This window comes from Micropterus dolomieu, linkage group LG23 (assembly GCF_021292245.1).
Source record: "Micropterus dolomieu isolate WLL.071019.BEF.003 ecotype Adirondacks linkage group LG23, ASM2129224v1, whole genome shotgun sequence".
Taxonomy (NCBI): domain Eukaryota; kingdom Metazoa; phylum Chordata; class Actinopteri; order Centrarchiformes; family Centrarchidae; genus Micropterus; species Micropterus dolomieu.
In genome coordinates this window covers 2305468-2316808 of record NC_060172.1, presented here as the reverse complement: position 1 = coordinate 2316808, position 11341 = coordinate 2305468, and the positions used below count along the sequence as shown (strand labels likewise).

The window sequence follows — 11341 nt, the reverse complement described above, 5'->3', positions numbered from 1 at the left end:
TCCTGTCCTCATCTCCTCCTCCTGTCCCTCACCTCTCCTCCTCCTGTCCCTCCTCCTGTCCCTCACCTTTCCTCCTCCTGTCCCTCCTCCTGTCCCTCACCTTTCCTCCTCCTGTCCCTCCTCCTGTCCCTCATCCTGTCCTCATCTCCTCCTCCTGTCCTCCTCCTGTCCCTCACCTCTCCTCCTCCTGTCCTCATCTCCTCCTCCTGTCCCTCCTCCTGTCCCTCTCCTCCTCCTGTCCCTCCTCCTGTCCCTCACCGTCCCTCCTCCTGTCCCTCCTCCTGTCCCTCACCGTCCCTCCTCCTGTCCCTCCTCCTGTCCCTCACCTCTCCTCCTCCTTTTCCTCCTCCTGTCCTCCTCCTCTTGTCCTCCTCAGGTGATCCAGGCGTCCGGCAGTGTGGATCTGGCCCGGAGCGTCGTGGTTCCTCTGCTGACCAGTGAGGCCATCGACTTCCTGCACGCCTCGGGGTCGGCAGAGGAGAGACACCTGTGGGTCACGCTGGGAGACGGATGGACCAAAAGCAGGTGAGGCCCCGGCGGGGTCCGACACCGAGGCTTGAAATGATCCCATACTTTGGACAATCTCTGTCTTTGTCTCTTCTTCATCCCTCGCTATTTTCTCTCTTCCTCGTCTTTGCTATTCACGCTATCACAGAGGAAAGCCTTCCTACTATCATTAGTGTCAGCAGTTCAGTTATCAGTTGCCACATCATCGTCAGCTGGTGGACCGTCCATAATAAAAACATTGTGTAATAAATACATGATATTATACTGAGTATATTTTACCAAAAGGTTTCTTCTTCTCCTGGACGCCGTTTAAGATAAATGTTGTCGTGTTTAATATGTCCAGGTTGGAGTGGCCGAAGGATCATTACTTTCCTCCCTGTGTGCTGAGGTTTCGGGACTGCTGGGAGCCTCCGGCGCTCCCGTCGGTGACTCCGTCCAGAGAACAGGAGCTGACTCAGCTGGCCGAGACTCTCGCCAACGCTGAGATCCTGAGACAAGAGGAGCTGAAGCTCAGACTGGCCCAGGAGGTTAGTAAATATATCACAGGTTACGTCTTCCTAAATCACAGGAACGAGCCGTTTCATTTACTTCCTGTCTGTTTGTGCAGCATTCGGCGGTGCAGAAGTTCCCTCCTGCAGACGGGTACGCCTTCTCCAACACCTCCTACAAACGCATGCAGATCCTGGATCAGGACGCGGCCGTGGCTGCTTTTAAACAGGCCGTCAGCCGCCACGTAGACCGGTAACTCTGAGGTCACATGACGCCCTGGAGAACTGATCCCTGAGCTGCACTTTAAACTACGGAGGAGTAAATGTGACTTATTCATCAATAAATACATACATAAAGGCTGAAATAAAGAAATATAGCAGTTAAATAATCAGTAATTAAAGGTTTGTAATTATTTTCCTATGTTTATGCATTTATTTTATTTATTTTATTAACGCAGAAAAACAAATAGATTTGTTAAAATATAAAAACAATTAAATTACATTTCTGTACTTTGCATTTATTAATTTCATAAACAGAAAAACAAAGATTTGTTAAAATGTAGAAATAAATTGAATACATTTCTGTATTTTAGCATTTGATATCTATTTTATAAACACAGATAAACTAATAGATTAGTTAAAATATAGAAATACATTAAATACGATAATTTTGTATTTATGTATTGCATTTTGTATTTATTTCATAACACAGAAAAACAAAAATTTGAATTTGAATGTAAAAATAAATAAGTTAGGAGTTACTTTTTTATTTATGTATTTATTTTTTTGATTGATTCAAATATTATGAATATAATTTCAGTATTTATTCATATATTATTTAATTGATGAATAAGACATTTCAAACTTCTCTGAGTTCCTCTTTCTGACTTGGATGTGTGTGTTTTATTAATCTCTTTATTCTGGGTGATTTATTCTCGTGGTTCAATATGAAAATCTGAAGAAATTGATCTATACTGGACAAATTGATTTCCTTCAGATGTTTCTCCTTCCACTGATTGACCCTCTTTCTTCTCATTTAGTCTTTTTCACCTTTAATTAAATTTTTCTCTCAGTAACTTGATCTAAAGTTGGGACACTTCTCCATGGCGGTAATATCGTTAGCATAAAAAAAACAGCTAACCTTTGGTAGATCCATTCCACTTATTATTAAGTTATTGAGTTAATAGTTGCTTTGTTGTTGCTTTCATATGTGACAGTAGAGGATTTTTCAAAATTAAATAAAAATATTTGTACTATTAATGATGAATACTCATTCCAGTAGCTCCATAGATTTTATTTCTGTTAATATATATTGATGATATATTTCAGAAGTTTTGATGCAGACAGCAGAGGCCAACCAAAACTGTTTGCCAAATCTAAATATGACTTTGTGGGGAGAAACAACACGGAGCTGTCTGTCCTCAAAGACGAGGTCGTCGAGGTTTGTTTCTTATTTGTCTTTCTAAATATAAATAATTAAATTTCATGTATGGGTCTAAAATATCCATATATTTACAACAAGCTGTGCTACGAACTTAATACACTAAACTTTAGTGTATTAAAAAAAATCACGGATGTATAAATTTCCCAATTCAGCCGTTATATACATTCTGGTCAGGTGCCTGGTGTGTGGTTGTGGTGGAGAATACAAAAACCCCTTTATTTAATTTTATTTATTATTTATTTATTTATATACTTTATTTAGTTAAAATTTCAGTCAAATTTAGTAAAAGAAAAACGTGTACATGTTTGTAAGCATAGAATTAAAATGGTTTTGTTAAATAAGTTCATAAACTAAGGACTTCATGTGCTGATTAAACTAAGCAAAAATGCTGCAAACATAATTACACAACACTACAGAATACTTACGTTAACTTAAGTCCGAATGAAAATTTAAACCCTGATGCTCGTCTCTCAGGTTCTTGACGACAAGAAGCAGTGGTGGAAGGTTCGTAACGGTGGCGGGGCGTCCGGCTACGTGCCAAACAACATCCTGGAGATCACCAAAGCAGTGGACATCACCGGCAGAGGAGAGCCCATCTACAGCCACACCATACAGGTAGGAGAACCGAACATCACCGTGTTTACTTGACGTTTCATGACTTTCATTCCCTCATCTCCATTCATGTGTTTTATTTTCAACAATTAAAGCTTATGATGCCAAAGAAGGAGTTTGAGTTGTTCAAGGTAGGGCGAGCCGTGACGAATACCTTTAGTTTGCTGAGTTTCACAATTTTTTCTCCAATAATTTTTTCTACAAACTCCTGTGTGCTTTGTTGTGGACCTATTTAGTTATTTATTTATTTATTTATTTATTTTAAAGGAACAGTCTCACATTTTATTTAATACATTTTAATAAAAATTTTAATAGATTAGCTGGTTTATTGGTAAAAAAAATGGCTCCAACACTGCTAAAATTCCTGGTAAAACCACAATGTCTCCTTTTTTCAAAAGAAATTATGTTTCCACATCTTTTTAATTAATAATCATGCAAATCGGAGGACTTTGAGCTAGGCTAGCGGTTTCCCCTCTGCTTCCAGTGTGCTAAGCTAGGCTAAATGTGTCCTGGTATAATACAGGCTAGCTCATCAGTGAGCTACTAACACTTACCATAATGCTGGATGTTCAACATTTTTGGCATTACCATAACGCTAACTACTGTACCTAAAAACATAATGATAATGCTAGTTGGTCTGTAGCTACATTGGCTAGCAGTTTCCCTCTGCTCCCAGTGTTTGTGCTAAGCTAGGCTAAACATGTCCCTGATCTCAAATCTGTTTGTTGGTAAGATGGCTAGCAGGATTATTTTACTACATGTCAGACTGTTCCTTTGAAGAATTTTCTAGGCTACAATCAATATGTTTAGTTAATTAATAGATCCTCTCAGTTTAAGACGGTGTTGTCAATAATCTCAGTAGGTTTTGTAGATTTCCCTGCCGTGAGTTTGCTGCTGTGAAAAACACATTTTGTTTCAACATCTCATTACCACCATGTTTTGTTTCATTTCACGTTTCCAGCAATTACTGGGAGAGTTGAACGAGGTAAACAACAAACAGACAACACGACTTAAGACTTTGAGCTGCATACATTTCAGTTGTCAGAAGGTTTCGTGCCGTCTGTAAATATTAGGTTAGAGAAACATTTTAACTTAAGGTGAAAATACCAAAAGAAAATGTGTCTATCTAAAAACCTGCAGACTGTAAATCAGACGTTCAGTAAATCTGTATCTGTAAATAAAAGCTATCCTCTCTCAGAAGCAGACTACGAAGACGGACTACATCCCCAGTAAACCCGTAGCGACGCCAATGCCTCCGGCCCCCACGCCGCCCCCTCCCGCCGCCACCAGACTCCCCACGCCGCCGCTGCCTCCTCCAGCCGCCGAGCCCCACAAGCCGAACGCCAGCAGCACAATCAGCCGCCAGAACAGCACCACGTCCAGCGACAACGGCAGCATCGCCATGAGGGACCACACCAACCAGAGACCTGCACCCGTCAACCGTGAGTCCAACAGGACAGCGAAATGTTTTGCAGTCAGAAACTCTGGAGCTTTGAATGCTAAAGAGAACTTCTTATCAAGTCATTTGTCTGTAATTGACATTTAGTTTTCCATCATTTTAGCATTTAAAGCTTTGTATAAAAAGAAAAAGCCATCTACACAATAGTAGTCACAATATTTACAAAAAAAATAAGTCAAATATTTCTGTATCAAAGTTGTAATTTTTTGAGAATAAAGTTGTAATTTTTTGAGATTAAAGTTGTAATCCCATAAAACTTAAATTTCCAGGTGTGGAAACGCATTTTGACAGATAAATGCAGAAGCTTGATCTGTGTTTTTTTTTCTTTTTGTAGAAGTTTGATGTAAAAAAAAAAAAAAAAAACCTTGAAACCCACCATTCAATCATTCAATTCATCTTACATTTACATTTATTCATTTAGCTGGCGCTTTTATCCAAAGCGACTTACAATTGCTGTACATGTCAGAGGTCGCACGCCTCTGGAGCAACGAGGGGTTAAGTGCCTTGCTCAGGGACGCATTGGTGGATGGGTCACAGTGGGGGATTGAACCCAGGTCTCACACCAAAGGCATAGTCTTATCCACTGTACCATCACCCCCCGCCACAACATCTAATGCAAACAATGCAGACTAACTGGTATGATGAACAAGCAGGGACGAAAAAAGTCAAATTTATATTCATAATATTCATACTGGTTAAAATAAACAAGTAGCATATTACCCATCTTTGCTCAGCAAGAGTTTTGCCGGAAAGGAATTAAAGGCCCGTCCCAAATATAGGCTGAGGGAGTTCAGTGATTGAAGTAATTTAATTTTACGTTTTGTTTTTTGTTTTTTCAATGTACTGCGAGAAAATGGATTCTTTGAGAACAAAACGTTTTTGTTATTAGATTGGTTCGGTTAGTTTGAGAGATTGAACACTGTAAATAATATTAGAGCTTATTAAGTATTGCGACTCAAAATGTTAAAAAAAATTAAAACCAATTAAAAATCAGTACACTTCCGGTCTAATGTTTGTTTACAGTCTGTACCGTGTTGTGGTTTTCATTTGTCCTTGCCCCCCCTACGCAGGCAGGAAATCCAACATGGAGGAAGTTCAGGATGAGCTGATGCACAGACTGACGTTGGGTCGCAGCGCTCAGAAGAAGTTTCCGCCTCCTTCCCGCAGCGGCAGCCTGCCGTCGTTCAGCATCACTTACGAATCGTCACCTGACGAGGTCAAAGCCTGGTTAGAGGCCAAAGGCTTCAGCCCAGTGTGAGTCTCTTTATACAGTGTGTTAACTGTCAGCCGCAGGAACAACCCGCTCGTACTCACAAGTCTTCACGTATGGACGCATGGGCAAGACCTGTTGCCGTCAGTTTGTAACGCACTTAGGGAAACCCTGCAGTGTCAGTTTTTAACGGTAGATATTTAACAGAAAAGTCAGAGTAAGGAGGTGGTTGGGGTGGACGGATGGCCAGAATCTAGACTTTCAACCAGGAGGCCAGTGTTCTTTTCCCGTGTGAAGCCAAAAGTCAACATTGAATGTTTTTATTTAAGTTACCCAACTAAAATTACTTGACTTATGTAAGTTAAATCACTTAAGTAATGTTATTTCAAGCCAAACCTTGATTTGTTCCTAAACCTAACCAAATACTTTTGGTGCCTAAACAAAATTGTGACGTTTCATAACGTGCCATTTCATAATGGCAAAGTTAACAAGTACTTCTATTTTGAAAGTCAAACCGGATGTTGGATATATTTTGCTAACTTGACTAAATGTCATAAAATAATGCTAAAGGGTACCCAGGGCGTTACAAAAACGACGCCAAGGGTTCTTGACCAAGCGTCCATATGTGACGAGTGAGACAAGTGACAAGTGAGTGACAAGTGAGAATGTGTTGGCAGGAAATGTGAAACGCTGCTGACCGTGTGGAAGTCTGTTTACTGCCTGGTTGAAGCAGTTTAAAATACTGAAGTCTAAATTATAAGATACGAAGTAAAATTATGAAATCAATATGATGACTGTTGTCTAATTTTGAGAGACAGAGAGAAAGAAGTCAGAAGTAATATTGTTATTATTTGATACTGACAAGCAAACGAATACCTAATTGTGAAATTGAATAACTACTGAATATTTAACTTTAAAAAGAACCATCTGTCTGAATTTGTGTGTGGTTTTTGTGATTTCAAGTTGTGCAACGTCATAAACTTGATTTTATGAGTTTGAGTGTTTGAGGTGGTGTCAGACCTGACTGTGGGTGTTTGCTCTGTGCAGCACCATCACCAGCCTCGGCGTCCTGACCGGCGCTCAGCTGTTCTCTCTTAACAAGGAGGAGCTGAAGACGGTTTGTCCCGACGACGGAGCTCGAGTCTTCAGCCAGGTCACTGTTCAGAAGGCAGCGCTGGAGGTGGGTGTCAAAGGTCAAACATGATGTCACCGACAGGAAACAATCTACTGCTGACATCGCGTTTTTCTCTGCAACACATTTTCCTTTTTACGTTTGAGAAGGTGCTTTATTCTGAAAGAATTTTTTTTAGGGTACCACTGTCAAAAATACCACTGTCAACTCCCAAAAACAAACAATGACCTGATGTGTATAGTTACATTACAGTACAGACTATCGGCATCATGTCATGTCATAGTTAAGCAAACATTTTCTGGGCCATTTCAGAAAGAGTTGAGAGCTGGCTATTAGATATTGTTGGATGATGATGTTTTATGAATGTTGCCTCAGGTTACAGTCCTGCAGATCAAGGAGCTTCCAGGCAGCTGACTGGCTTATCAGACAAACACGAGCAGCAGCAAACAGGGACGAGCTCGTAGACACATTTTCAACAACGACAAGAAAAAAGCTTTTACCCATACTGACTTAAATGCTAATAATCAGTTTTCCACATAGTGTACGCGAAGCAATCCAAACATGTAACTACACGTTGTGGCGATACAGACTATACAAACTGTGATTGGTCATCTTGGTAGCATTGCATTTCCTCCTCCTCAGAATTCTGACTTTAATCTCTGAATTTCGACCTTAATCTCAGAATTTTGACATTCAACTCAGAATTCTGACTTTTTTTCTTAGAATTCTGACTTTTTTTCTTAGAATTCTGACTTTGATCTTAGAATTCTGACTTTGATCTTAGAATTCTGACTTTGATCTTAGAATTCTGACTTTGATCTCAGAATTCTGACTTTTCTCAGAATTCTGACTTTGATTTTAGAATTGTGACTTTGATCTCAGAATTATGTATGAATTTGATCTCAGAATTATGTATGAATTTGATCTCAGAATTATGTACTTTGATCTCAGAATTCTGAGATCCAAGTCAAAATTGTGAGAATTGTGACTATAATCTTAAAATTGTGACTTTGATCTTAGAATTCAGGTTTTGATCTCAGAATTCTGACTTTGATCTTAGAATTCAGGTTTTTATTTCAGAATTCTCACTTTGATCTCACAATTGTGACTTTGATCTCAGAATTCAGGTTTTTGTCTCACAATTGTGACTTTGATCTCAGAATTCTGACTGTAATCTTAGAATTCAGGTTTTAATCTCAGAATTTTGACTTTGATCTCAGAATCTTGACTTTGATCTAAGACAAAAACCTGAATTCTAAGATTATAGTCACAATTCTCACAATTCTGACTTTGATATTAGAATTCTGACTTTGATCTCAGAATTCTGACTTTTCTCAGACTTCTGACTTTGATCTTAGAATTCAGGTTTTTATCTCAGAATTGTGACTTTGATCTCAGAATTCTGAGATAAAAACCTGAATTCGTCAAAATTCTGAGATCAAAGTCAAAATTCTGTGATCAAAGTCAAAATTCTAAGATAAAAACCTGAATTCTAAGATTATAGTCACAATTCTCACAATTCTGACTTTGATATTAGAATTCTGACTTTGATATTAGAATTCTGACTTTGATATTAGAATTCTGACTTTGATATTAGAATTCTGACTTTGATATTAGAATTTTGACTTTGATCTTAGAATTTTGACTTTGATCTCAGAATTCTGACTTTTCTCAGAATTGTGACTTTGATCTTAGAATTGTGACTTTGATCTTAGAATTGTGACTTTGATCTCAGAATTATGTATGACTTTGATCTCAGAATTATGTATGACTTTGATCTTAGAATTCAGGTTTTTATCTCAGAATTCTGAGATCCAAGTCAAAATTGTGAGAATTGTGACTATAATCTTAAAATTGTGACTTTGATCTTAGAATTCAGGTTTTTATTTCAGAATTCTCACTTTGATCTCACAATTGTGACTTTGATCTCAGAATTTTGACTTTGATCTCAGAATTTTGACTTTGATCTCAGAATTCAGGTTTTTGTCTCAGAATTCTGTCTTTGATCTCACAATTGTGACTTTGATCTCAGAATTTTGACTGTAATCTTAGAATTCAGGTTTTAATCTCAGAATTTTGACTTTGATCTCAGAATCTTGACTTTGATCTCAGACAAAAACCTGAATTCTAAGATTATAGTCACAATTCTCACAATTCTGACTTTGATATTAGAATTCTGACTTTGATCTCAGAATTCTGACTTTTCTCAGAATTCTGACTTTGATCTCAGACTTCTGACTTTGATCTCAGACTTCTGACTTTGATCTCAGACTTCTGACTTTGATCTTAGAATTCAGGTTTTTATCTCAGAATTGTGACTTTGATCTCAGAATTCTGAGATAAAAACCTGAATTCGTCAAAATTCTGAGATCAAAGTCAAAATTCTGTGATCAAAGTCAAAATTCTAAGATAAAAACCTGAATTCTAAGATTATAGTCACAATTCTCACAATTCTGACTTTGATATTAGAATTCTGACTTTGATATTAGAATTCTGACTTTGATATTAGAATTTTGACTTTGATCTTAGAATTTTGACTTTGATCTTAGAATTTTGACTTTGATCTCAGAATTCTGACTTTGATCTCAGAATTCTGACTTTGATCTTAGAATTGTGTATGACTTTGATCTCAGAATTGTGTATGACTTTGATCTCAGAATTATGTATGACTTTGATCTCAGAATTATGTATGACTTTGATCTTAGAATTCAGGTTTTTATCTCAGAATTCTGAGATCCAAGTCACAATTCTGAGATCCAAGTCAAAATTGTGAGAATTATGACTATAATCTTAAAATTGTGACTTTGATCTTAGAATTTTGACTTTGATCTTAGAATTCAGGTTTTGATCTCAGAATTCTGACTTTGATCTTAGAATTCAGGTTTTTATTTCAGAATTCTCACTTTGATCTCACAATTGTGACTTTGATCTCAGAATTTTGACTTTGATCTCAGAATTCAGGTTTTTGTCTCAGAATTCTGTCTTTGATCTTAGACTTGTGACTTTGATCTCACAATTGTGACTGTAATCTTAGAATTCAGGTTTTAATCTCAGAATTTTGACTTTGATCTCAGAATCTTGACTTTGATCTAAGACAAAAACCTGAATTCTAAGATTATAGTCACAATTCTCACAATTCTGACTTTGATCTCAGAATTCTGACTTTGATCTCAGACTTCTGACTTTGATCTCAGACTTCTGACTTTGATCTCAGAATTGTGTATGACTTTGATCTCAGAATTGTGACTTAATAATTTTGAGATCAAAGTCAGAATTCTGAGAATTGTGACTATAACCTTTAGAATTCAGGTTTTTATCTTAGAATTGTGACTTTGATCTTAGAATTCAGGTTTTTATCTCAGAATCTGAGATCCAAGTCGCAATTTTGAGATCCAAGTCGTAATTCTGAGATCCAAGTCGTAATTCTGAGATCCAAGTCGTAATTCTGAGATCCAAGTCGTAATTCTGAGATCCAAGTCGTAATTCTGACTTGGATCTCAGACTTCTGACTTGGATCTCAGACTTCTGACTTGGATCTCAGACTTCTGACTTGGATCTCAGACTTCTGACTTAATAATTGTGAGATCAAAGTCAAAATTCTGACTTGGATCTCAGAATTGTGACTTGGATCTCAGACTTCTGACTTTGATCTCAGACTTCTGATCTCAGAATTATGTATGATTTTGATCTCAGAATTGTGACTTTGATCTCAGAATTGTGACTTTGATCTCAGAATTGTGACTTTGATCTTAGACTTCTGACTTTGATCTCACAATTGTGACTTTGATCTCACAATTGTGACTTTAATCTCACAATTGTGACTTTGATCTTAGACTTCTGACTTTGATCTTAGACTTCTGATCTCAGAATTATGACTATAATCTTAGAATTCAGGTTTTTATCTCAGAATTCTGACTTTGATCTCAGAATTGTGACTTAATAATTTTGAGATCAAAGTCAGAATTCTGAGAATTGTGACTATAACCTTTAGAATTCAGGTTTTTATCTTAGAATTGTGACTTTGATCTTAGAATTCAGGTTTTTATCTCAGAATCTGAGATCCAAGTCGCATCAAAGTCATCAAAGTCAGAATTCTGAGATAAAAACCTGAATTCTAAGATTATAGTCAAAATTCTCACAATTCTGACTTTGATATTAGAATTGTGACTTTGATATTAGAATTGTGACTTTGATCTCAGAATTGTGACTTTGATCTCAGAATTGTGACTTTGATCTCAGAATTATGACTTTGATCTTAGACTTCTGACTTTGATCTTAGACTTCTGATCTCAGAATTATGACTATAATCTTAGAATTCAGGTTTTTATCTCAGAATTGTGACTTTGATCTCAGAATTGTGACTTTGATCTCAGAATTGTGACTTTGATCTCAGAATTACGTATGACTTTGATCTCAGAATTATGTATGACTTTGATCTCAGAATTATGTATGACTTTGAGCTCAGTATTCTGACTTTGATCTCAGAATT

At 37.3% G+C, this 11341-nt stretch overlaps 1 protein-coding gene across 1 annotated transcript in view; it reads left to right on the top strand.

Moving 5' to 3' along the window:
• Positions 1 to 11341, top strand: part of eps8a (epidermal growth factor receptor pathway substrate 8a) — a 109836-nt gene that overhangs the window by 83239 nt on the left and 15256 nt on the right. Inside the window, exons 13-20 of the mRNA XM_046040449.1 lie at positions 377 to 525; positions 851 to 1034; positions 1115 to 1149; positions 2325 to 2436; positions 2914 to 3054; positions 4250 to 4493; positions 5581 to 5764; positions 6768 to 6900. Of these exons, the coding sequence (XP_045896405.1) occupies positions 377 to 525; positions 851 to 1034; positions 1115 to 1149; positions 2325 to 2436; positions 2914 to 3054; positions 4250 to 4493; positions 5581 to 5764; positions 6768 to 6900 (1182 nt within the window). The remainder of the gene's footprint in view (positions 1 to 376; positions 526 to 850; positions 1035 to 1114; positions 1150 to 2324; positions 2437 to 2913; positions 3055 to 4249; positions 4494 to 5580; positions 5765 to 6767; positions 6901 to 11341) is intronic.